The sequence below is a fragment of the Alosa sapidissima genome, chromosome 18 (assembly GCF_018492685.1).
Source record: "Alosa sapidissima isolate fAloSap1 chromosome 18, fAloSap1.pri, whole genome shotgun sequence".
In the NCBI taxonomy this organism is placed as follows: Eukaryota; Metazoa; Chordata; class Actinopteri; order Clupeiformes; family Clupeidae; genus Alosa; species Alosa sapidissima.
In genome coordinates, this window is record NC_055974.1 from 10,617,529 (window position 1) to 10,644,754 (window position 27,226).

Genomic DNA, 27,226 nt, shown 5'->3' on the forward strand with positions numbered 1-27,226 from the left:
GTGTGCGTGTGTCTTGTTGTGCGTGTTATGTGTTTCCAGGCTAGCCTACTGTTCTCTGCCCTGCTCACCTACTTTTTCATACTCTCTCTCTTTTGTCTCTGTCTTTCCTTCCCTCATTCATCCCAGGTTTGGTTTTGTGTTTAGCCTATAGGCTACTTGACATCTATCATTTTAAGGCTACCGTTTATTGCAGTAATAAGTTCCTTGATCTAACTCTTGGAGTGTCGTGCCCTTGCATTTATTTGGTTTACTGTTTAGGCCTGTTTAGTGATAGACACTATAGCCTTTTATAACAAATAGTGATATGTTTACTGTTTGTAGGTCGTTTACTAATATTATGGAGTCAGATTACGTGTAGGCCGTTCTGACACGCATCAACCTTCCCGTTAGATGTTTGGCCGTCGTTGTGACAGTCCTTACAATGGTATCTAATTTTACCACAATTTAGGCTTATTTGGCATATAGCCTACTGTAACTGTGAAAGGCTTTGTATATGCCTTATTGCGGCTCCAAAGAAGTTGTCCCAGTATCATGTGAGATAATCTTGGCCTGTCATCGGACTCTATAATGCTGTAAAAAAGTAGGCTCCTACCTGCCTGTGTGCTATTACTATTTCCATGTAGGCTAATTCATGCTATGCTATGTGCAACTATTTCACTAGAATCAGAAATGTTACAACTGACCATTACATTCTACACGGTGTTTGAAAAAGAAACAACAATAATGGATCCAGTAGCCGAATATAATAATTTTTCTTACTGAAAGCACATAGTTACATACGTCACTTTACGTGCGTTCCCTTCGCGTCCAGGGAAAGACAGCCTACAACCTAAACAGAGCGCGTGAATGAGTGTGCGCATGTTTACACCATCAGCTGTCAAATCCGTGTGCCGTTCATTTTCGTCTGAAAAGGTAGGCTCGTTTGTAGATTTATGTTTTAATATGTTATATATGCAATGCCGTTTCGTTCCTACGTAGCGAGTAAGTTTGTGAACGCTATGGTTCATTCGATTGTCCGGGTATGAGAGGATTTTAAAATCCGCATTCTGTATTACTTGTTAGCCCGCTAACATTCGCTGTCATTAGAGCGTTAGCTAGTAGCTAGGTTATCATATCTGCCCGACAGGCAACGTTAGCTAAGGATGATCATCAAAGTTAAGCTTCCCCTTGCTAGTTGATTAAACACGATTCCTTTATCGATCCCGAAATCAATTACTACATTTAATGTAATGATGTTGGGCTTTCACATATATCTGAAAGTAAGCTAGCGATGGTGATAGAAATAGGTAACGTTATAGGTGTATCTGCATTTCGATGTTGCACTGTAGCAAACGTCAAAGCTAGATGTACTTTGCTAGCGTTAGCTTTATTCTAATGTAAGGTGAATGATCAACTACCGTTAGCAGGAAACCCTATGCAGAATGTTAAGGTTAAGCTGCATATAATTGCGCTAAATATTCTATAGCGCATTCATTTGAGTTAAGTCACGTTACATCATCTCTGCGGTACGTGCCTGATAATTAACGGACTGTAAAAGAAAGCCAACAGTATCAATCGCTATTGTGTTGGCTCATTGGGTTAGCAGTATATCTGCTAGCTCGGCACTTATTGTATTACTCATTTTTAAAACCGACAGGCTAAGCTAATGTTGGTTGGATTTAGGCAGTTAGGCAGAGCTGTCATCGTCAGAACCAAACCACGCTCGCTCGCTCATATGCATATCATTATTTATCCATACACTATTTCGAATTTGTTTATCAACCAGCAAACGTAATTAACGTTACGTAAAATAAACATACATTTGTTTCGCTTGTTGACTTGCTAGCTAGTTGTTTGAGTGTTGACAATACCCGTTTAGTTAATATGCCTAGTAGTAGCGCACTTGCAAGGTCTGTCAGAATTACCACTGAGTTGATATTACTGTCGACGCGGAGCTGGAGATCCAAATATCGTAATATCACATTTATCTGGCTAAATCATTTTGTGAATCAAATAACCTAACGTAGCTTCTGCGACAGATACAGCACGAGATGTTTTCAGGTAAATAATAAAAACATAGCTTCGTAACTGCAAATCTCGCCTTGTTGCTGCCAACAAAAGAAAAAAATGACGCATGGACACGAAACGGTGTTAGTAGGTTTGGGTCTGGGTACCGTATGAGGCCTTTCCTAAAGTCTGAGGGAAACACTTTCACAGCCCGCTTGCTGATATACCACGGATAATGACTGGACGACGCAACGTGAGGACAATCTGTCAGGTTATGTCAATGAATAAATGTGTGTCAGCAAACAACTATTTGAAAAGCCAAATTTACATACAGTCAGACTTGATCGACTAAGTTAAGTGTAAGTGATGAATAGCCTACTCAAAATCTTATATGGAAGTCACTTGTCTTGTGGCTGTTTTGTAGGCTACCCTTTTTGTGCAGTGTGAATGAAATGACCAGTAATTAATAACGAATAGTCCATGATGCAATCATGCTGAGTAGGTGATATACTGTGATAGAAAAATGGTCCTCAAAACCTCAGGCATAACACATCCTGGAGGCTAAACCTTTCATTCAACAGTGTGTTTCTCAAATCTACAGCAAACCACTCAGTATCCATCAACAAGATATTTCCTCTTGATCACTGAATTGAGATGAAACAATATTAAGCTATCAGAATATATACATGTAGCTCTGACTGTCTGGGTCCTTGTTTTAAACAAAGCAACTGTGATGTTGTTTGTGTGGAAGGTGCTACAGTGTAGTTTGTGCATTGCTGCAGGTGATAAAGGTCTCTGCAGCCCTGAGCCCCCTAGAGATTGTGTTCATCCGTGTGTTTGTGTGGAGAAGCAGAAGCTGCCAAACAGATGAAATTGTCAGCGATAGGCCTACGTCCTCTTTGTTGCTTGTTCATCTGTTTTTGTTGTTGTTGTTGTTGTCTTTTTAGTCTACTCATTTGAAGATGAACATGATCAGTATTTTTTCTTTAACATAATCAATTATCAGTAATATTTGTTATAATAATAAAGACTCTAAAAGCAAATTGACATTGAATGCTTGACAATTCTTTGCTCTTAAATCAATGGCTAAGCTTACTGTTTAGAATATCATGTGTTTTCCCTCTCTCTCTCTCTCACTCTCTCTCTGTGTGCACACATATAGTCATGTTCTCAGTCAAGGGGTTTGTGTGCTTGCTTAGACAGACACACCAATTAGCCTGCACTCTCTGGAGGGGGGCCTCGGTAAGCTATCCTTAGCACGAGCATCTCTTTCTCAGGCAATCCCACCTGACGGCCACCACACACACCTCACAGGACCATGGGTCCCTCCTTGAAGCCTCTGTGGAACTAGGTGTCTGCTGAGAGTTTTAGTTGGTCTGTGTCTGTCTGTGTGTGTCCAGGTTTATTTTAGCTCATATGAGTGGGCTGTGGTTAGAGGAAAGCTAAGAGATGCAGGTTTTAATTTCCTGCCTTAAGGTAGTTTGAACTGTTGCACAGGGTTGTGTGTTTGGTTGTGGTTTGTTACTTTTGGAGTTGTTTATCTTTCTGGTTGAGCTTTGTTTTGTTTTTTGCCTCCTCAGGACCAAACACACTGACTCAACACTGAAGCGCTTACAGTAACACCCTTCAGGACGGACTTTCTGGCATTTGACCTTTTGCAGGTAGGTACACTCAGAGACCTGATGGCTTGAAGGCTCGATACACTCAAAGGCTAGTCTGTGTGTGGATGGACACGGTGGTGGTGGGGAGTGGTAGAAACATGTAAAACAATCAGTCTCTGATCTTCCTGATCATATGACATCACTGCAGCGTGAATGCATAAGTTGCATAATGTGCACTGTTCTCGATGGTACACAAGACCACTTTGTTGTGTTTGGTTTTGGGTATAGCCTGAGCCTAAATTCTTTTGACTGAACGTTAACTCACTTTTCCCTTGTGGAACATTATGCTGTAAGATGCAGGTTTTGCTCTAGCCAGTTGGTGTCAGACTGAATGAATGCCCTCACAAGAAATTCACTCTGTCTGAACATATGGGGCGACAAGCTGTACTTTCTACTGCTGTGAAGTTATTTCACAGCTCACTTAATGTGTGTGTGTGTGTGTATGTGTGTGTGTGTGTGCGTGTGTGCACACTTGAATATGTGTATATTTATGTGAATATGTGTATTACATATTATACTATAACCTTGTGTTCTTTGGTCTTAAGAACAGTCAGCACATGTCTGATGTCTAAGGCTACGTTTATACGGTGACGGTGAAAAGAGAAGACGCAGAAGCGTCTCGTCTTCATTTTTATTCGCGTTTAGACGAGCATTCTCAGGGGGAAATCTTTGTTTATATGAAGACGCAAGAGTATGTGATATTCGATTGGATATGCATTCCAGACCGCTGGGTGGTGGTGTGATAGAACCCCGGTACGTCACGCGCAGACATTCTAATTTGACAGTTTAGCCAGAGAGGTAATCAAGGATCTTTGGTTTAGCCGTTTAGACGGAGACGCAACCCGGGTCGTCTTCAAAACTCTACACTCTGGAAGGAGTCTTCAGATTTTTGCGTCTTCAAGACCCGATGGCGGGGTCGCCGTGTAAACGAAAGGCACATATGATAAAATATTTTGTCGTCTTCCTTCGCAATCGTTCTCGTATAAACGGCCCCTAAGAAAATGTACAACTAACCTCCTCTTTGTTTTGAAATCTCTCCCTCTCCTCCCCTCCCCTTCCCTCCTCTCTCTCCCTCGGTCTCTCAGTGGAATAGCGGAATAACTCTTGAAGCATGAGTTCTGTGGCTGTACTGACCCCGGAGAGCTTTGCGGAGCATCGCAGCGGGCTGAAGGATGAGGAGATCTCAGGTACGGCGGACAGGTGTGGTGTGTGCGGTAATTCACACCGCTGCAACTCTTTCTGCAACGGTTTTGTCTCGTCGCTAATCTTTGATGTGAATTGGGCCTTGCATGGCTGCTCGCCTGGCAGCTGGTCTTGATGCCTTGACCCTCTGTGTGAATGTGTGTTCACCCTCATCTCATGACATCGACTGCCTCCCAGTCATTCACTTTAGCCCTCACTCCACAGATTAAACTCTGCTGCCTGTAATTGCTGTGTTGTTACAGAACTCCAGTTGAAAAGCTTGTGTGTGTGCATGTAATGTATGTGTAATGTGTGTGTGTGTGTGTGTGTGTGCGTGTAATGTGTGTGTGTGTGTGTGTGTGTGTGTGTGTGTGTGTGTGTGTGTGTGTGTGTGTGTGTGTGTGTGTGGAAATGATGAATGGCTTGAGGTGGGAGGTGGACTCGTCTGTGGGTCAGGGAGCAGGAAGCCATTAGTGGAGCAGCAACATAGCAGTGGCTCTCTAAACGCTACTGGGATCAGGACTGGGGCTGGTGGCTGTGTGTGAGGACTAAGCGTCGCCATTGTAGTTGGTTTTGTTGTTGTTGTTTTTGTTGTTGTTGTTGCTGTTGTTGTCGCGCATGCCATTGATTACTGCCGTGTGAGTGGTGTCCAGTTAGGCTATTGAGTTTATGTGGGAAATATTGATTTGGGACATGCTGTGTGTGGTGTGTGTGTGTGTGTGTGTGTGTGTGTGTGTGTGTGTGTGTGTGTGTGTGTGTGTGTGTGTGTGTGTGTGTGTGTGTGTGTGTGTGTGGCAAGAGCAGCAGCTTTGCATTTACGTTTCATGCTGTCATTGAGCCCTGTGTGGGGAATATGTGAAAGTGTTGCTGCTGGAGTAGACTGTTTTCTACACTGCAAATAAATGCACCTGGGCAACGTTACCTGACTTGGCAGTTCTCAGTCAAGGGCACCAAAAGGGACACTGTTAGTGGAAGGTGTTTTTGTGAGGAGAAAAGTCTCCTCAGCTCACCTGCCAACCATGTGACTGAAACAGGAGACGCTGTTTGTCTTATTTTGGTAAAGGTCATTTTTTAAAAAGGCTGCTTTCCTCCAAATGCACTTGGGTATCGAGTTTCTGGCAAAAGGGGTATTTCTTTCTCGTTTGCTTTTTTTACCGCCCTTGTTATCCCCACCACGGAGGTTATGTTGTCAGTTGTTTGTCTGTGAGCAGGATTATGCGAAAACTGCCAAGCCGATTTACATGCGTACATGCGGTGCACATGCGTAGCTTGAGCCAAGGGAGAACCCAGTCAAGGGATAGATCTTAGATATTTTTTTACTTTTGCTAACATAATGAAATGGTACCCTTCATTACATCTATCTGTCTTTCCTCTCTCTCTCTGTTCTCTCAGGTGGGGTCCCTGAGGATGAGGCGTACATCCCCACCTACCTGGAGGCCTTCCCCCCGCTGCCGGAGAAGGGGGCCCCGGGGGACCGATCAGGGGAGCCCGCGGGGGCCTGGAACCGCATCCGACCCATCAAAGCCTCGGTCATCACGCAGGTGCCCAGCTTTACCTTCCCCTCACATTGCATGCTAACTAGTAGTGGACAGATTCAGCTGTGGACATAAGAAAGTGGTTCATCTCGGCAATGAACATGAATATGAACAGATACAGTGTGGTGGTCATTTTAGATGTATTTTTAAGTTATAAGTATGTTCAAGGACGTCACTTGTATATTTGTGGTATTTGATTGTCCTTACTTAGTATGTCCTTACATAGTCCAAAACAATGTTAGCATGGACATTAAACTCTAGTTTGCCCTTTTAAAAGTGGGTCATTAAAGTGTTGTCATATGACAACAGTCATATGTTTGTTTAAAATCTGCATAGCTGTGTTACATAATTCTAGACGGAATAGATCATGTGCCAGATATCCACTGTGTGAATGTTCCGAGTGGAACAATTAGACCAGTGTGCTTGAGTAAAGACAGACATTGCCACTCTCAAATTGGCATCAGACCAAATAGCATTGGGCCAACTTTTGGAGCCTTTAAAGAGAAGTTGGCCTCCATCTCCACCAAAGGGTTTTCTCTGCTCCGTGTAAACAAATCACTTTCTCATCTTTCTTCTCCCATTCTTTCTTTCTCTTTCTCTCTCTCCCTTTCTCTTTCTCTCTCTCTCTTTTGATACCTCCGTCATTCTATCTGTTTTTCCCAGGTGTTTCATGTGCCCCTGGAGGAGCGGCGGTACAAGGACAACAGCCAGTTCGGGGAGGGCGAGGAGGCCAAGGTGTGCCTGGACATCATGCAGAAGACCGGGGCACACATCGAGCTCTCGCTGGCTAAGGACCAGGGCTTGTCCATCATGGTGACGGGCAAGCTGGACTCGGTGATGAAGGCCCGCAAGGAGATCGTGGCTCGGCTGCAGACTCAGGTACGCGAAGGAGTTGGAACTCCTCTCAGGCCCGCACATAGAACAGTATAACTAACTAGTATAAATTTAGGTCAGTTCAAATCAAGGTCAATCTGCAATGTAGATATCAGAATATTGATCTACTCAATGATCTGTCTGGTTGCTACATGAGTTGGTTTATTTATGTAAATATATTCAGTTGTATGTATTACTACATATGTATTATATGTATAATCAGGTTATTGTCACTGTGACCACCCTGTTGACCTGTAGGTATATTTTTATTTTGGAGTATTTAAACCTGAGCCTTCTTCCATTGAACTATGCCTGTAAACTGGAGATGTCAGCAGGTTAAATTCATTATCCCTCCCCTCTTATGCTCTTCATCTCATGTATTAGGGCTGCAACAATTAATTGATTAATTGTCAACTATCATTTTATTTAAGGACAATACGTTCACATTTTTGATGAATCAAGAATATAATTGACAGATTAATTGACTGAAATCTTTTTTTTTAAATTGCAGCTCTATCATGTCAGCAAGTCAGATTACAGCTATAGTGTTCTTGAATAAAATTTAATGAATAATGAATGTAATGACTGAATGAATGGATGAATGGCTGAATGAAACATGTATTGCCTTTCAGTAGAAAAAGGAAATCCAAGGCACTCTTGACACACTTTAAAATATTTTTAAAAAGCCTTTATTTCAATGGCTATTTCATGATTGAAAAACATGTAGTAAAATGCATATTAAAAATAAGTTGAGAAGCAACCGACGCAGACAGCCCTCCCGACCCACGCGTAACGACGCAGACAGCCCTCTTGACCCATGCGTAGTGGCGCCGACAGGCCTCTTGACCCATGCGTAGTGGCGCCGACAGGCCTCTTGACCCATGCGTAGCGGCGCCGACAGGCCTCTTGACCCATGCGTAGCGGCGCCGACAGGCCTCTTCAGTGTTTCTTGCTTTTATTTGTCTGGCTCTTCCTTGTTCCCTGTAAAAAGATATCATTCACTTTTAGAAACAGGACATGTTTTAACTCAAGACAGTCCAATGTGTGCGCTCATGGTTTGTTTTCACATTTGTGTTTACAGTTTGCAAACATCATCTGAGTTATGGCTCCTCCCCTTATCTCTTTCTCTCTGGATGTTTCCCGCAGGCCTCCGCCACGGTCACCATCCCCAAGGAGCACCACCGCTTCGTAATCGGCAAGAACGGCGAGAAGATGCAGGAGCTGGAGCTGAAGACGGCCACCAAGATCGCCATCCCGCGCCCCGACGACCCCAGCGTCAACATCCGCATCACCGGCACCAAGGAGGGCATCGAGAAGGCGCGCCACGAAATCCTGCTCATCTCCGCCGAACAGGTCAGGGGGTCAGGGTTCAAGAGTTCACAGGTGTTGGAGATCAACATCGTATTGAGATTACTGCTATTACTATGTGTGAGGAAAGATTATCAGTGAAAAATAGCAGAGATGACAATAGTGAATGATTAAAATAGTGATTGAATTAAATGATTGACGGATTGCTCCTGTTGTCAGTGAAGTTTAGGATCTGTGTTGTAATGGGAGCTTATTCCTACACAGACTTACTTACACAAGACTGAAGTCACTTAAATATGGTCCAGTGCTCATCCCCACTATTCTGTTCTCATCTGACTCCTGCACCTTTGACCGCTCCTCCACCTGATAGTATATTTTTACTACCATATTTCTTTTAAGACTCAATCAGGACGATGCAAGATCAGGATCCAGGCTTTATTCTTTTCAATGAGGGGCCAGTGGCCCTCAAGGGAGAGAAGTACATGTTTCTTTCACCCCATCATGGATTTCACCAGATTCTCAGTATTCTCTGACTTCTCTGAAACAGTGTACTAACTTTATGTTACAAACAAAAGAAGGAGTGACCTCTAGGTCCAACCCAGTTTGAATATGCAATAGAAATGGAGGATGAGGATTAGGCCTTCATCAGGTCTGGTCAGCTTCTATTGTCTTTTAATTAAAACTACCCCCTTTCCTGGGAAGTTCCTCAGAGGCCTGGACACATGCTGTTCTACAAACATTAACATTTCACACCTGGTGATAGGCAAAAGGCTATAGACAGGCAAAAGAAAGGCTTTCATTGAATTCAAGGATAAACAAAGGATGCTTGCATACAGACCAAAGACACACACAGGGTACACATGGGTACAAAAATCACAGATGACCATAAGAAGTACGCAGTATGTACATTTACAGAAATGAGGCTGATTCACAACACTTTCACACCCTGCCTTCGTCCCTCTCAGGACAAGCGGGCGGTGGAGCGTCTGTCGCTGGAGAAGGCCTTCCACCCGTTCATCGCGGGCGCCCACAACCGGGTGGTGCAGGAGCTGAGCCAGGAGACGGGCGCGCGCATCAGCATCCCACCGCCCAGCCTGCCCAAGGACGAGATCGTCATCACCGGCGAGAAGGAGGCCGTCGCCATGGCCATCGCCCGCATCCGCGCCATCTACGACGAGAAGGTGCGTGCGTGCGTGCGTGTGTGCGTGCGTGCGTGCGTGCGTGCATGCGTGCGTATGTACGAGCGTGTGTGCTTCTGTGTGCTTGTTTGTGTGTGTGTGTGTGTGTGTGTGTGTGTGTGTGTGTGTGTGTGGAGTGGGTACAGTGGAGGACAGAAAAACAAAAAGGTGAAAAAAGCTTTAAGAGAGGAGAGTAGGTAGGAAAGACACTATAGAGGAGGGGACAAAAAACACGTGAACACTGTAATGCCAAAAAAAGCAATGACGGGAGCCTGTTCACACTTGTATTGTAGAGTCTCAAGGTCTGATCTGCCGTGAGAGATGGATAGAACACAGATGAATAGGTAGAAGATAAATTCCTCTTTTCTTTCACTGCATTTGCTCAGTGTACGACGCTACTCCTTCTCCTACCCTGACTCTCTTGCCTTCTGTTGCCGTGAGTGGTGTGAAGATGCTGCAGCTCTCGGGTGCCTCAGTTCGGTCTTGGTCTGGTCTGGTCTGGTCTGGTCTGGTCTGGTCTGGTCTGGTCTGGTCTGGTTCGGTGTGATTGCCAGAGGGAAGCAGGGAAGCGATAGCGCCGGGTGCCACTGGGCGCTAATGAGAAAATGAGGGAGTTTCTGACAAGCTGAAGATGAGGGGGGAGAGGTGTGGAGGGTAGGAGAGGGTGGGGTTGAGAGTGACTGTGTGTGTGCGTGTGTGTGTGTGTGTGTGTGTGTGTGGAGGGGAGGGGGGTTAGAGGGTGGTGTTGAGGGTGAAGATGGGTGGGGGGGACGGCCAGGCAGAGATACTAATGAGGGCAAATTGGATTGTGAAGGAAAACAACAGGATGGGAATTCTAATGAAGCCAGGGAGGCGCGGAGGAACTGTGGGCTTTCATCAGTACACACACACACACCCACACACACACACACCCACACACACACACACACACACACACACACACACACCCCCACCCAGCCACACACACACACACCCACACACACACACACCCACACACACACACACACACACACACACACACACACACACATAAACATAAACATACAACCACACACACACACACACACACACACACACACACACATAAACATAAACATAAACATACAACCACACACATGCACACGTCTGGAATAATATAAACACCCACACAAATTAACCAACTCATCCACAGAACACCTGTATGCTTCATTGAGTAGTAGTTGTACATTCTTGCTCTTAAGGGTTTTGAGGAATAATGCTCACCCTCTAGATTGCCTAAACTTCTTCTCTCTTTTTTTCTTACTCCCTCTGTTTCTGTTCATCTTTAGAAGCGGAAGACCACCACCATCTCTGTGGAGGTGAAGAAGTCCCAGCACAAGTACATCATCGGGCCCAAGGGGAACACGCTGCACGAGATCATGGAGAGCACCGGCGTGTCAGTGGAGATGCCGCCGCTGGACTCCGGCTCGGAGACCATCATCCTCCGGGGCGAGCCGGATAAACTGGGTCCGGCCCTCACACAGGTGTACGCCAAGGTGAGAAGGTGGCGGCCCTGTGGAAATTTAGCGCTCGTTTTAGGACTTTTTTTTTTACATTTGTTTATATAGATTCCAGACCTCATAGTTCTGGCTGTCTACATGTTATCAAGTATTTTCCCTCTATGGAACTAAGTAACTAGGGTTTGGGAACCCTAGGTTAGAAGATGGAGACCCTTTAGAAAGTTATTATAAGTTAAGAATATTTACTCCAACAGACCAAGGCACACATTGAAACAATTCCCATGTGCATGCATATAGCAGAAACAAAATTGGTCAATTTCTCCATTCATGGTTTGTTTTTACATTTGTGTTTACAGTTTGCAAACCTCATCTGAGTTATGGCTATCTTGAATTCATCAAACACGTACATTCAAGATAATTCCCAAATCATGTATATGAATATGCTCATGGCATGGATGGAATAGAATATGCTCACAGTATTCAAATGGTCCAAATTAATAGAGGATTTGTTTTTGTCTGAGTATTTTCCCATCATGAAACCACAGTCTGGGATTTGTGCAATCCAGCATAATATACAACAATATCCAAGATCCAAATCATATACTCACTGTGCTGAAATGCCTTTCCTCTGAATACTGTATCCAGAGCGTGTTGTACTGTATTGTTTAGCGTTAGCACGCTGGTCTGGGTGTGGGTGTAGACATGGGCGTGGGTCTGACTCCTAATTGGCTGTGTCCTCCGTGGGTCTGACTCCTAATTGGCTGTGTTCTCTGCAGGCGAAGAGTGTGACTGTGGTGGAGGTGAGCGCTCCTGCCTGGCTCCACCGCTTCATCATCGGCAAGAAAGGACAGAACATCGGCCGCATCACCCAGCAGCTGCCCAAGGTGAGGGTGGGAGAGAGAGGGGGGGAGGGAGGGAGGAAGAGGGAGGGAGGGAGGGAGAAAGAGAGAGAGAGGGAGATGGAGATGAAAGTAAGGCTTTTATTGACTGATCTAGCTGAGGGGGGAAGAAAGGAGTAGGTGGTAGATATGAAAGAGAGGAGGTCTTTTCAAGAAATGCACTGAACAGACCAAGGATAGGGGGACATCATGTCTGTGGCTGACGGCAGTCGTCTGCAGTTGAAGACAGCCGCCAGAGCAGAGACGTGATCAAATTATATTTAAGATTGAGGTAAAGAAAAAACAGGCAATATGTATTTCATTTCTGTGGACGGATATAGTAACATGATAGTATTTTGTATCTGTGATTTGATGGTGGGCATAATGTAAACAAAGTCCTTTTAGGCAAGTCCCTCCACTCGGCGTCCATATTGCAATGCACATTGGGCACTTATCGGGCATCTGTTTCGGGCAGAACTGCGCGTGCCCAAGGCTTCATGACACCAACCGGCACAATGTATTTACATGTGAACTTTAGGCAGTGGAAGTGGTGGAATATATGTAGACGACTGTCATGTTTGTGTTACAAACTAACCCCATACATTTCTATGGGAGATTCTTTGAGTGCTGTGTCTCCTCATTAGAAAGTCTCTGATGTAAATCCCTGCTCCATGACCTTTGACCCTCCCAAGGTTCACATCGAGTTCACAGACGGCGAGGAGAGGATCAGCCTGGAAGGACCCACAGAGGAGGTGGAGCAGGCGCAAGTCCAGATCCAAGAGATCATCAAAGACCTGGTCAGGGCCCAACCACACACACACACACACACACACACACTTACATACACACACACACCTTTTGGATGGTTATTAGGTGTTGAACAATACCGTACTTGTAAGCTGTGCTGATCTCAGCCTTGTATTAGAAAAGCTCTGTGCCTGGAAAGGTTTTATATGTTTGATCCTTTTGGCTTCTTACATTAGAGGCACCCTTAACAGTTTTTTACATTAGAGGCACCCTTAACAGTTTTTTTTACCATAACATAACATTTCCAAAATAATTTTGATGGCACAGAACCTCATAACATGACAAACGGCACTTCTGCCATTGTCTAAGCGGCCCTCTGTAGGTGATTACCGACCTAGCAACTATATTATATCGGAGTTATGTTCATACTTTGTTGCAAAAGACGCATACATATTTAGTTTGCTTATTATTGTGCTTCTCAACCAGAGGGGGACCCCGAGAGCAAATCTTGTTTAGTGCTGCTTTAATTACAAGAATAAGTATCTCTGAGTGAAAGGAGTTTTGTCCATTAAACGTTTTTTGGTTTTATGAAAGGCTGTTGATATTTGCTCTCAGTAGCCAATCAAATCTTTAATGGCATCTTGCCAGTTTGGATAAGTGTTTTGATAAATGACTCGGAAATGCAGTGCTTGGATTGAAAGCAAAAAATATTCATCTGTGCAATGAAGTATTGAAGTCAAAAGTGTAGTTAGCAAGATTACATAGGCTTACAGCATGGAGAATTTTTAATGAGGGGATGTCCTTTCAAAATCTTTCATCATTGACTGCAACAGATCCTAGCTGCATTGCCACTGTGAATCACTGTCTGTGATGTGCAGTTTTAAGTGGAACGAGCTACTTCATGTCTGTTTTGTGTCTTCCTTCAACAGATGTCTCGGATGGACTATACTGAGGTCAACATCGACCAGCGCTTCCACAGACACCTGATTGGGAAAAATGGCGCGAACAGTGAGTTTGGCCTCACTAATGGGGGAGGGGAGGACTGCTGAGAGAGACACATAGTTAAAAAAAAAAGGCATTTTTAAAATGTTATTTTTCCCTTCAAAGTGACTCCTGTCAGTAACTTATATTCTACAAAGTCAGCGTCTGCCTGTCAACATCTTATACTCTTGCAAAGTGTAAGTGCAAAATTCTGAGCCTGAGGTTAGTAAGTAGAAGTGTATGAAATGAGCAATAGAGAGCGAGGGGGCTCCTTTGGGGCAGAGTTGAGTGGATGTCCATAGACTGGTGCGTGTCTCAGTGCTGGGGTTTTAGTGTTTTCAAGGGATCAGCTGATGCCAGGCCTCTGCTGAAGTGGTTTCCAGCCATTCTAAAAATATCCTGTGTCAGCACTGCACTCTGCCTCTGAGGGAGAACACACACATTCATGCATACATACATACACACACACACACACACACACACACACACACACACACACACACACACACACACACACACACACACACATGAAGAAACACACAAACACACATACAAAGACAAGGCTGCAGGAGATCACACATAGCTATAACAGGAATCAGATATACAATACACACTCTCTCTCACATACAAACAATCACACACACACACACACTTCTGCAACTGAAATCATACACACTCACAGGAGAATATGCACACATACGTAGGCCTGTCAGAGGATAAAGCACAGGCACAGACACACACACACAGTGTAAAAGATCATATAAAATGCACATACACCTGCTTTAACAATACAGTACGTTCCTCTCTAACCACTATACAGTGGCCAAGATCACAGTAGCCCTGGGATGTGCTACAGTATACAGATTACTGAATATTAGCCCTGGGATGTGCTATACAGATTATATTCGCTCTGGGATGTGCTATACAGATTATATTAGCCCTGAGATATGCTATACAGTTTAAATTAGTTTTTAAGTCTGTAGAAAAGTGCTTATTTGATTGGAAACACTCAGTCTGTCTCATTTACTAATGCTTTTCCTTTTCTTTTCCTCTATCTCTCTCCTCCATGCATCACTCCATCCCTGCGCAGTAAACCGCATCAAGGAGCAGTACAAGGTGTCGGTGCGGATCCCTCAGGACGCAGACCGCAGCGGCCTGGTGCGCATCGAGGGGGACCCCCAGGGGGTTCAGCTGGCCCGCCGGGAGCTCATGGAGATGGCCCAGCGCATGGTGAGCAGCACCAGGGGTCACTCAGGGGTCATCCGATGGAGAGAGGCCAGTGAACGAAATTAAAAGCTTCAGCATGCGCTGACTCGGCCTTTCCTCCTCTTCTCAAAAGTGCCACTCTGGCCATTTTCTTGTTTGGTTTGGCTTGTGCTGAGCAGATCACCTTTCGTGTATTTTTCTCCCTCACATTTTCTTTCTTCTCTCTCTGTCAGGAAAATGAACGAACCAAAGACTTGATAGTGGAGCAGAAATTCCATCGCACCATCATAGGCCAAAAAGGGGAAAAGATTAAAGAAGTCCGGGACAAGTTTCCAGAGGTAAGTCGCCATCTTTTTTTAGTCGGTATCTCACATCTGTCTCATAACACATGTTTACTGACATACTACATACTGTACTAACTTTAAATATATCTACTTACATTACAACTCTCATTGCCAAGTAAACCTTACAAACGATTTGTAAAGCCATCACAGAGTTGAGATTGAACGCTCTTGTTCAGGTCATCATTAATTTCCCGGACCCGGCACAGAAGAGTGACATTGTACAGCTCAGGGGACCAAAGAACGAGGTGGAGAAATGTGGCAAGTTCCTGCAGAAGATGATCGCAGACCTGGTATTAAGACAGCTCTACTGTACATCTCTTTTTTTCTCTCTCTCTCTCTCTCTCTCTCTCTCTCTCTCTCTCTCTCTCTCTCCCCAATTTAACCCCTCTAATGTTAGACCACACTTTGTCATCGCCCCTTCTCTTTCCTTCTCGGTACAATCTAGCCTGTTCTCTCTTTACTTTTCAGATTGAAAACAGCTACTCCATCTCAGTGCCCATCTTCAAGCAGTTCCACAAAAACATCATAGGCAAAGGAGGCGCCAACATCAAGAAGGTACGTACAGCGTAGATGACCAAGCTGTACTTTTGGACATCTGTGAAGCGCTTTGAGTGTTGAGAAAAGCGCTATATAAATGTAACATGTTGTTGATGTTGCTGTTGTTGTTGTTGTTATTGTTTGCAGTGCACACAGTGACGGCTCACTCGGGCACTACTGGAGAAATACACAGCCATAGTGAGCGGTCACTGTCACTGTCTTGCTGATGTGTGTGTGTGTGTGTGTGTGTGTTTGTTTTGCCCTTAGATCCGTGAGGAGACCAACACAAAGATTGACCTGCCCACTGAGAACAGTGACTCGGAGATGATCGTCATCACAGGGAAGAAGGTCAACTGTGAGGCCGCACGAGACCGCATCCTGACCATCCAGAGAGACCTGGTGAGAGCTCAGAGAGATTTTTCACTTTTCCTTAAAACTTACACTAATGTCAGTACGCTCATATTATGTGGATACAGTAAATTGGCGATAACCTCCATTTCATTCATTTCAAAATGAAGAAATATCATAAATTGTCATCTTTCACATCACGTCTCTTATATCATTCTGCAAGAAGTCCGTTCGCTTTTGCAATAGAGTTTCATTGAAAGTGAAAGTCAGCTAGTAGCCTAAGACGTTGCCATGCAACACCTGAAACTGTCACGTTCTCTCTGTGTAGCGAACTATTTATTTTGTCAGCAGAGGCCACGAAATGGTAGCAAAATCATTTTTAAAGACCCATTGAGTTAAGCTTTTTTTCTCGTTTTTGCAAGTAGCCGTATAATGAGCGGGATAATGTATTGTCTGCCTGTAATTATCGGAAAATAAGTCCCTTCAGGTCAAAGCAAAACGCCTCCGCTGCCCGTCGGGGTTCTGTTTGCCCTGTCGGGAGTCGGGACTTATTTTCCGATAATTACCGGCGAACAATACATTATCCTTTACGTGTCCTGTGGTCTCGGTCTGGTTGCCCCTTAGGCCAACATAAAGGAGACGGAGGTGACCATCCCGGCCAAGCTGCACAACTCGCTGATCGGCTCCAAGGGCTGCCTGGTGCGCTCGGTGATGGAGGACTGCGGCGGCGTTCACATCCACTTCCCCTCCGAGGGCTCGGGTTCTGACCGCGTCACCATCCGTGGGCCGGCAGGCGAGGTGGAGAAGGCCCGCAAGCAGCTGCTGCAACTGGCCGAGGAGAAGGTGAGGAGGGAGGAGGGGAGGAGGGAGGAGCGGAGGAGAGGAGGAGTGGGGAGGGGAGGAGGGAGGGAGGAGAGGAGGAGAGGTGAGAGGGGAGGAGGGAGGAGTGGGGAGGTGAGGAGGAGAGGAGGTGAGGTGAGAGGGGAGGAGGGAGAAGAGGGGAGGAGTGGGGAGGTGAGGAGGAGAGGAGGTGAGGTGAGAGGGGAGGAGGGAGAAGAGGGGAGGAGTGGGGAGGTGAGGAGGTGAGATGGCAGGAGGTGAGGAGACATTCCACTACAGGAGGATCTACAGGAGGACACTTTACCTGCTCTCTTTCCCTTTCTCTCGTTCTTTGTTTTGCTCTCTTTCCCTTTCTCTGCATCTCCCACAGCAAGTGAACAACTTCACGGTGGAGCTGCAGGCCAAGCCGGAGTACCACAAGTTCCTGATTGGCCGTGGCGGGGCCAACATCCGACGGGTGCGCGACCGCACCGGCGCCCGCATCATCTTCCCCTCCCCCGACGAGCCCGAGCAGGAGCTCATCACCATCGTGGGCCGAGAGGAGGCTGTGCGACTCGCCCAACGGGAGCTGGAGATCCTGGTGAAGAACCTGGTAAGAGCCAATCAGAGACAGGCTTACTGAGAAGTCAGCATGAGAGAAAAGATGACATTAATCATGGTATATTTTTATGTCAGTGCAGCTGACATAAGAATTGGACTAGAGTTTGGTCACAACTGTTTTTATTAAAATTATATCGAGTGAAGTCAAGTCATTTTTATTAATAAAGCGCATTTAACATGTACTTAGTACAATCCAAAGCGCTCCACACACAAGACATTGAAACATAAAGACAAACGATGCTGGACGGAGCGGCGTAGTCGCCAGTGTACCCGTGACAACAAGACATAAACAAACAATTTACAAAATAACAAAAGACACAAGACACACCAAGACGTACACAAATAAACAGACAGACAAATAGATAGTGACAGTAAAGCAAGCCTGTCTTTACAAAGACAGTAGGCTTACAGAACAAGACCAGACATAAAACAAACGGACTCTGCGCTCACGCAAACAAAGACAAAGACAAACAAAATTATTACAAATTGGACATTTGGACATATGTTTGGGGAAAGTAAGCCACTGTTATATTTTTGATGATTCAGACATCACACCTAACTTTATTGACCGGCTTCCTGTGTCTATTTTTCTGTCTGTTTGTCTGTCCCGCCCCAGGATGACGTGGTGGAGGACGGTATGGTGGTCGAGCCCCGGCACCATCGCCACTTTGTGTGCCGCCGCGGGCAGGTGCTGCGGGAGCTGGCCGAGGAGTACGGCGGAGTGGCCATCAGCTTCCCCCGCACCGGCACGCACAGCGACCGCATCACGCTGAAGGGCGCCAAGGACTGTGTGGAAGCCGCAAAGCGCCGCATCCAGGAGATCATCGAGGACCTGGTAATGAAACATCCAACTGTGTGTGTTATGTTAGTGTGCGCACGTGTGTATGTGTGTATGCGCGCGCGTGTGTGTGTGTGTGTGTGTGTGTGTGTGTGTGCGCGCGCGCGCGCGACGCGTGGATGTGTTTTCTGATGCTGGGAAAACTCTAATGTGTACAAATGAGTGGTCAGTATGTGAACTGGGAAAGCTTAAAGACCTACCTTATATTACCTAAGTTACATCTGTATTGTATTTTATCAGTGAGATAAGTGGATGTGTGTCACTTGGCAAGTGTTCAAGTGTTTCACTTCAAGTCATGACCCCTGCTGACCTTTGACCCTTGCGTTCCCAGGAGGCCCAGGTGACGGTGGAGGTGGCCATTCTGCAGCGGCACCACCGGGCAGTGATGGGCCCCAAAGGCTGCCGGATCCAGCAGATAACCCGGGACCATGAGGTCCAGATCAAGTTCCCTGAGAGGGAGGAGTCCACAGGTCAGACAGCATGCTCTCCCTCTAGCTACGTGTATACCGTTAGACCTGAGAGGGGTTTGATGTGTAGTTTGAGTTTGATTAATTCTGCTCATAAAATAGACTACATGCACAAAAGGCTCGTCATCTCATTTGTTTCATCTCATTTGGAGCGTTAACTGTGTTGTAACGGCATCTTCTTTTATATTCTGCTCCTAACATCTTCACTCTGATGATACTGAATATGTCATTTGCCCAATAATAATAATTTTAACACACGCATAAATTCATATTTATCATACCGTGCTGATTCACTAGGTTCAACACCCAACAAGGGTCCCTGTTGACGCTAATTACATTAACAATAGCGGCAGGTTCAGACACACCTGGCTCCCTCGGAAACAAACGAGCGCCTTTTGTGCACGTAGCCTATTATACTCCTGATCCTATTGATGCACCATGCCTTTCAAATGTAGCTGGAGGAGTTTGCTGTGCAAAGTTAAAGTCTGGTGCTCTTTCATGCTCTCTTTAATCCAGATGATGACAGAGAGGCGCAATCGCAAACTAGTGACCTTACCCTTTAAAATATTCAATAAAAAATAAATTAAAGCATTTGTTTTCCTTACTTGAAAAAAAGGAATTTTGATCTCAAGTGAAATGTGCTGTTGCCATGGCTACCTCAGGTCAGGAGCCCCATCCACAGGAGAACGGGGACGCCAGTCCGGAGGGGGAGCCTGTCCCCCGCAAGTGTGACATCATCGCCATCTCAGGGCGAGAGGAGAAGTGTGAGCTGGCGCGGCAAGCCCTGCTGGTGAGGACTGCATTTCCCACAATGCACCTCTACCCTCAAGCACTCGCTCATAACTGACCACACTCTGTAACGTTTTTATGAAGGGTTCACAGTTTGATTAATGGCTTTCCTTTTCATCCTGTTTCTACTCCCCCACTCATCTCTCTCTCTCTCTCTCTTTCTTTCTTTCCTTCTTTCTCTCTCTCTCTCTCTCTCTCTCTCTCTCGCTCTCTCTCTCTCTCTCTCTGCAGGCTCTGGTGCCTGTGACGATAGATGTAGAGGTGCCTTATGATCTCCATCGTTACATCATTGGCCAGAAGGGCAATGGGATCAGGAAGATGATGGAGGAGTATGAGGTAGAGCACGAGTGGAGGGAGAGGGCCGGGGAGTGGGAGGGGCTTGGAGGTCAGGGCGGAGTTCAGTAGTGTAATGGTGAGAAACCGTTCTAGTGCTGTTTACAGCACCCTGCCTCTCTCATCCTGCCAGCTAAATCACTTTTAAGAAATCTGCTTGAATAGCCAAGTGATGCGCATATATATCTATCCATACACTACTGTTCTGTGCTACTGTTCTTGACCCTCTTCTCTCTCTCTCTCTCTCTCGCTCAGGTGAACATCTCTGTGCCTCAGCCTGACCAGCAGTCAGACGTCATCAAGATCACGGGTCAGGTGACCAACGTGGACCAGGCCAAACTGGGCCTGCTGGAGCGGGTCAAAGAGCTGCAAGCGGAACAGGAGGACCGGGTACGACCCAGATTTCACCGAACCAGACCTGGCCACAGTGACCAGTGATCTAATAACCTGATCCAAACATGGCACCAGTGAATTAATACATAATTGGCCAATTCCACGCAAAACGGTCACATCCATAACGCCAACTAAATACCATGGCATTGTGTTGGCGTTATGGATGTGACAGTCTTGCGTGGAATTGCTCAATACAACAAAGGAATTTACTGTTTATTCTCGCTGATGCTGTGAAATTCTGTTGCTGTGTGTTGCTTGTTGCAACAGTGATGCTGTTATAAATAATTTTTTGTTCTGCTGATGTTGAGGCGTTCTCTGTTTTAAGTGATGTTTTGTTCTGCTGATGTTGAGGCGTTCTCTGCTTTAAGTGATGTTTTGCTCTGCTGATGTTGAGGCGTTCTCTGCTTTAAGTGATGTTTTGTTGTTCTATGTCCACAGGCGTTGAGGAGCTACAAAATCACCCTCTCAGTTCCGCCCAAATTCCATCCTAAGATCATCGGCCGTAAAGGAGCCGTCATCTCCCAGATCCGCAAAGACCACGATGTCAACGTGCAGTTCCCAGACAAGGGAGATGAACTGCAGGTGTGTGTGTGTGTGTGTGTGTGTGTGTGTGTGTGTGTGTGTGTGTGTGTGTGTGTGTGTGTCTTTCTGCATGCATGCACTTTTTTATTGATTTGTTTTTGGGCTGGGTTTCCTGATCTCATCTTGATCTATTCTCTCTGTCTGCTGTTCTGACATGTCATATCTCATCCCATCCTTCTCTCATTCTCCTTGTCCATCTATCTCTTTTTTTTCCTTTTTACCCTTTTACCCTATCTTTCCTCCCTCCATCTTTCTCTTTTCACTCCATCACTGTTCTCTCCTCCTCTCTTCTCTTCTTGTTGTCCCTCCTTCCTTGCTCTCTCTCCCTCTCCGTTCCATCTCTCTTTTTACTCTCTATCACTGCTCTCTCTCTTTTCCTCCCTCCCTCCCTCCCTCCATCTTAATTTCTCCTCATCTCTTCTTTAACCCCCCCCCCTCCCCAGGATGTGATTGTGATCTCTGGTTACGAGCGTAATGCGGAGGAAGCGCGCGTGGCCATCGAGCAGCTGGTGGCTGAGCTGGAGGAGATGGTCAGCGGAGATGTGCAGCTGGACCACCGCGTGCACGCCCGCATCATCGGCGCCCGCGGCAAAGCCATCCGTAAGCTCATGGATGAGTTCAAGGTGTGTGTGTATGTGTCTGTGTGTGTGTGTCTTATGTTATTAGATGAGATAGATAGATAGATAGATAGATAGATAGATAGATAGATACTTTATTGATCCTCAAGGGGAAATTCACCTCACAAACATGCACTTACAGCAGAAATGGTAAACATAAGTATAAGTATAAACATATAGCTAAACTCCACTGTACAATAAAGACAGTAGAAGATAAGACAGATAAGAAAACTAACAAAACTAAATACTAAATACACTATATAAGTTAAATTAAGAAAGTCCAATGTGCTTGAGGGTGATCAAGCATAAGACGCTTGTAGTGACAGGGCCGGGACTGATGAGGTGCTAAAGGGAGTGAGTGTCATGGTGAAGATGCAAACAGTAGTCCAACCATAGTCCAACAGTGCAACAGTGCAAGAGTAAGGTCTAGAGACCAGCATAAATAATATAGACAAATAGGAGAGTAAAGTGTAATGTAGACAAGGTAAAAAAAAAACTATTTCAGTGCAAGAACAGGTTGAGGTAATAGGGTTATAGCCATTCATTCATTCAGTATTGTATCAGAAGCCTGAACGCAGCCATTGATCATGGTGTGTGTATTATTGTAAGAATATCTATGGATTGACATGTCAGTATTCCTTTTCAAAGAATTGCCCAGAGAAATGTATGATAATTGTTGATAATTGTTTTCATACTTGTGAATGAATGTCATACAGTCTACTTATCCTAGTTATTCTGGGATCTGGGATTCAATCCCCTGCAGGTGGACATCCGGTTCCCCCAGCCCGGTTCCGATGACCCAGACCGAGTGACTGTGACTGGCTTGCCCGAGAATGTGGACAACGCCATCGACCATCTCCTCAACCTGGAGGAGGAATATGTAAGTGTTTCTACTGCGGAATCTGGCATCTGGCTTTATTCATAGGCTTTTTATATATAAGTACATGCCACAGACTACATAAGCTCAAATGTCTCTAAACTCCTGTTGCTCTTCTCATCCCATTTTATGGTCATATTTGCTCTTTCTTGCTCTGCCTCTCTTTCGCCCTTCCTCCCTCCCTCCCTTCCTCTCCCTCACTCTGTCTCTCACACGCACAGATGCTGACTGTAACTGAATCGGAGACTATGGCTGCTTACATGAAGCCCCCATCTCGGTCAGCCGGAGGAGGACTCGGGGGAGGAGACGAGGACAGTAAGGGCGCTGCCAAAGGCTTTGTTGTTCGGGACGCACCCTGGAATGCCCCGGGCAACAAGGTGAGATCACGTCGCCATCTAAGGCTGTGTCTAGGATGAAGTCCGGTAAATTGGGGCACTTTTTGGCATGAAAATCCCCATATCGCCAACCTTATCTGGTCCATTTTAGCTAATGGCCGAATTTACCTGACTTCACCCAACATTAAGCCGGGTAAAGTTCGAGGTGAAAACCATCTCCGTTCACTTTACCATTTTAGTGTTGTTTGTCATTTTTTTAGTTTTGTGTCCACACTAGAAAGCTGAAAAGCCATAGAAGTGTTTGTTGTTGGTGGTGTCTGGAACACATACTTACATTAGTATCATGGCAACTACACGTCATCGTACCTGAAGCTCTCCGTTTGCCCTGTGTGCGCTACAGCGCTAACCTGGAGTTTTCAGATTTGTCCACCTCAGAGATCATTTTCGAAAAGTATCGTTTTCAGTGTCGGAATAAGCCGTTTTAATGTGGACAGAAGGACTTAACGAAGAAATAATCGTGTATTTAAATTTACCTGGCTTAATATATACAGGGTCTAAGTGACTGGTTCTCAGGGTCACCAAAAATCAATTATAGGTTATGATTGTTGTAGTAGTTTGTTTTGTTAATGTTGTGTCAAATGTGTGTATGTTCAACATCAATCAACTGATAATATGCCATACTTGCTGATGATTGATTCACACCATTGCTGTCTCCAGATTATTAAATTAAAGGTACAGTACATGATTCTGGGGAAAGGTTGCTACTGAAGCAATGGGTTGATTAGCTGGAATTGTGCATAGCTTGATCCAAGATTAGATTAGATTCAACTTTATTGTCATTGTGCAGAGTACAGGTCCAGATGTGACAAGCCAGTGACAAACCACTACGTTTTCTTAATGCATACAGAGATGAGTCCGCTTGAGGACCATGAGAATCTGAATTTGACCCAAAATTGGGTTTGATTAAAATTGTGGGACCTTTACTGTAACAGCTTTTATATACAGTATGGAAGACAGCAATGTGTTGGTACCTGTGTGTTTACCTGTGTGTTTACCTGTGCGCCTCGGCCTGGTCTCCGCAGGCTCCGGACATGAGCAGCGCTGAGGACTTCCCCACCTTCGGCACCGGTGTGGCTCCCAAACAGACGTCGGCCTGGGGACCCAAGAAGTTCTGAATGGCGGAGGAAAACGAACGAGCATAGAGAGGAACGGGAGGAGTGGAGAAGAAATGGATTTTCATTCCTCTATCGCCAATCTTGTCCCCCTTCTTGTCTCTGGTCATCCCTCCACTTCAGTGCCCTTTGACCTGTGAGGAGATCCTTTGTCTCCCACTCTCTTCCTCTGTCCTGCTCCACACCAACCAACCCGGACACCCAGACAGAAAAATGTGGCCTCAATCCTGTCCATGAGCTCTCTCTCTCTTTTGCTCTTCTTTTGTTCATGAACTCTCTCACTCTATTCTTTTGTCCCTCACTCTATCCTTTTGTCCATGAACTCTCTCACTCTATCCTTTTGTCCATGAACTCTCTCACTCTATCCTTTTGTCCATGAACTCTCTCACTCTATTCTTTTGTCCTGGGTTGTCAATTCCTCCACTGGTTTTCCTCTGGCTTCGCTGGAGTGCCTCAGTCGCTGGGTGGGTGGTTGGGGTGTGGGGTGTGTGTGTGTGTGTGGGGGGGGTTCTAATTCTTGCAGCTGCTGCACCTACAGTACACTAGACTCTTAAAAGCTGTCCCGGCCTCTTTTATTCCGTCGTTTAGGCTGGTTGAGACCCATCAATCTTCAAAGGAAAGGACGAAAAGAAAAAAAAAAGTGTGAGGTCTTTTTAAAAACATTCTGTTTTTGAAAACAGAAATCCTCAGAGAGGATGCTTGTTTTTAATTCCTTTTATTTATATATTTATATATTTAAACAAATAAAGATATGGTCTTGTTTGTTTGTTTAGTTAGTTGGTTGGGTTTTTTTTTTTTTTTTAAACCTTCCAACCTTTCTGCAGCTTTCTTCAGTCAGCAACTGAACCTTTTCAAGCACATGCGCAGCCGTTTTTAAAAAGGGTCAGTGGCACATTTGTCCCACAACTTCACAAGCCTGTAAAGCAGTTTCCAGTCTTCATTGGACCTCAGCGCACACCATAGCTTTCTCTCTACTCATACTGAGTCTTTTTCAAATGTGAAAAATAGTGAAAAAAAAAAAGATTACAAATGCAGCCCTTGCGACCTTTGAAGGTTTGACAAGAAGGTGTTGACCTTTTTGTGACTTGTGTCTGTTTATTTATTTATTTGTCTCTATTTATCTATTTATTTCTTTGTTTATTTAATATTTTTTACCACTTAAGCTAGCTGGAATCTTGCAGGGGTCAATTCCATGTCTGAAAGTAAGGTATGATGTCTAGATGAACAATGGCTGAGAACATGTTTTGCAGGTTGTTTATGTTTTTGTTCTACCTTTGTGAACTTAAAAGGAGTTGTCTGTGAATATTTGTGTGTGTGTCTGTGTGTGTGTGTGTACGTCTACTGAGGGGGTAGAAATTGGGCAAAGCTTGAATTTTTTTCTTATTGGATATTTTATTCTTATTCATCTTTGGTCTTTTTACATCTTGGCTTATCCAGCTTATGTGTTGTGGTCAATGCAACCAGTTTTATAAAGGAATCACTCACCATCCGGTCTTACCTTAGAGCGAGAATGGCCACATGGACAGCAATGTTACAGCACACAGCTGCACTCACTGTGTGGAGTCACTGAAGTTAGTATTGCATCATCCTCGGATCCCAGCCAAAGTAGTAAAGTGGAGAAGGGAGTACAGGCAACAGTTTCAGCACTTACATTTTTAAATAGGTTATACTACACATACGCTGGTAACAAAGTCTTATTTTCTCTGCCATACAATTTCAAATAAAAAACACACAAAAAATCCTTTAAAAGGAGAGGTCTTTGACCATTAACTTATGCCTGTTATTTCCTCTTCGGTAGGTAAAGGTTTAAGGATGAAGCTTTGTTTTTTTCTTTTCCTCCAAAAGTTGTTTTTGTTTGTTTGTTTGTTCTGTAAACAAAATGACAGAATATGCAACTCTAGAGTGGGGGATTTCATAGTCTTCTCTATGTATGAGGGATGTATGTGTATATACCTGTTGGGGAAACTGTAGCCTTTCAGAGGGGAGAAAGGTCTGTTATTCTTTTGCACTAATTTCATTGTTTTATTTCTTGTTTTAGTACCCAGCCTCCTCCTCTCTTGGTGATTTTAAAAATGATCTCGTGTCCATCCCCATTCCCTGATCTGCCCTTGTGGCTCTGGTCTAAGGTGCAGGTGAGCGTGTGTATATGTGTAGTGTATGTGTATGTGAAAAGGGCAACAGTGGGTGTCGAGTAAACCTATTGATTTTAAACAGGTGAAGCAAACACTATTGGCCTTAAGAATTAATTACTATTATTTTTGGACAAATGGAAAAAAAAAAAAATGTATGATTGAGTAAATATGCAACACTGCAATAACATGTCAGTGAATGGACTTTTTTCCTACTCCAAATAAACCATTGAAAATGGATATCCCATGCTTCTCATTCATGCCTTTGACTCTGTAGGATAGAATGGTGATAGAGGTACAATACAGCTGAGGGACGGCCGGCCACACGCGCACGCACGCACCACGCACGCACGATGTGAATGACCTTGGGATGACCTTTCTTTTAGAATGCCCAATATCATAGCTGAGCATAGGAAGTAATCGTCTTAACCACATAAAGAGTATTTCTACAGTTGTAATGCTGCCCGTTAGCTATCACAAACGATTTATGTGCATCACATAATAAAAAATACAATGAGAGGTGGCTAGAGATATTTTACTTGCCTGCACGTGTAGATATATGGAATGTTATTATACAGAGATTCAATGACCCTGTGTGGCTAAAAACAGAAGATGTAATGTCGAGGCATTTCATATAATGTGCATACAGTCTCTTTATTTTAACTTTTTTTGTGTTTTGATTTTTTTTAAACAAAATCAGGAAGATATGATTTGTGGTGCGTAACAGCCTGTACTGTACAACGAAAAAGAAACAAACAAAAAAACCAAAATATTTTATATTATAAACATGGACAAAGAATACAAATTAATTACTGAAAAAAGCAGCAACTGGGTAAACAAACCCTATGTTTTTCACATTATGATTTACATTGCAAGCAGAAGTCTGTCCTCACCATTGCAATAAGTTAAAATGACGTGCCCTCATAAGTTAGCCAATGAAAACTCATTAAGATGAAAATGGAGGAAATGCACTGGTAAAATATAGTCGGTCACTGATCAAATTGGCAACGTA

The 27,226-nt window shown here is 44.7% G+C and overlaps 1 protein-coding gene across 1 annotated transcript; it reads left to right on the top strand.

The window, feature by feature from the left end:
* The first annotated feature begins 817 nt into the window (after positions 1-817).
* hdlbpb (high density lipoprotein binding protein b) lies at positions 818-26,454 on the top strand. The gene is made up of 28 exons (XM_042069590.1): positions 818-912; positions 3,567-3,647; positions 4,733-4,834; positions 6,222-6,370; positions 7,028-7,243; positions 8,384-8,590; positions 9,511-9,726; positions 11,031-11,237; positions 11,978-12,085; positions 12,772-12,876; positions 13,756-13,834; positions 14,898-15,037; positions 15,247-15,351; positions 15,534-15,647; positions 15,826-15,912; positions 16,162-16,293; positions 16,867-17,085; positions 17,453-17,674; positions 18,299-18,517; positions 18,852-18,990; positions 19,650-19,777; positions 20,008-20,112; positions 20,365-20,499; positions 20,941-21,084; positions 21,528-21,707; positions 22,465-22,581; positions 22,800-22,955; positions 23,996-26,454. The coding sequence occupies exons 3-28, from the start codon at positions 4,759-4,761 to the stop codon at positions 24,086-24,088; spliced, it is 3,798 nt and encodes a 1,265-aa protein (XP_041925524.1). The 5' UTR covers positions 818-912; positions 3,567-3,647; positions 4,733-4,758; the 3' UTR covers positions 24,089-26,454.
* The last annotated feature ends 772 nt before the right edge of the window (positions 26,455-27,226 follow it).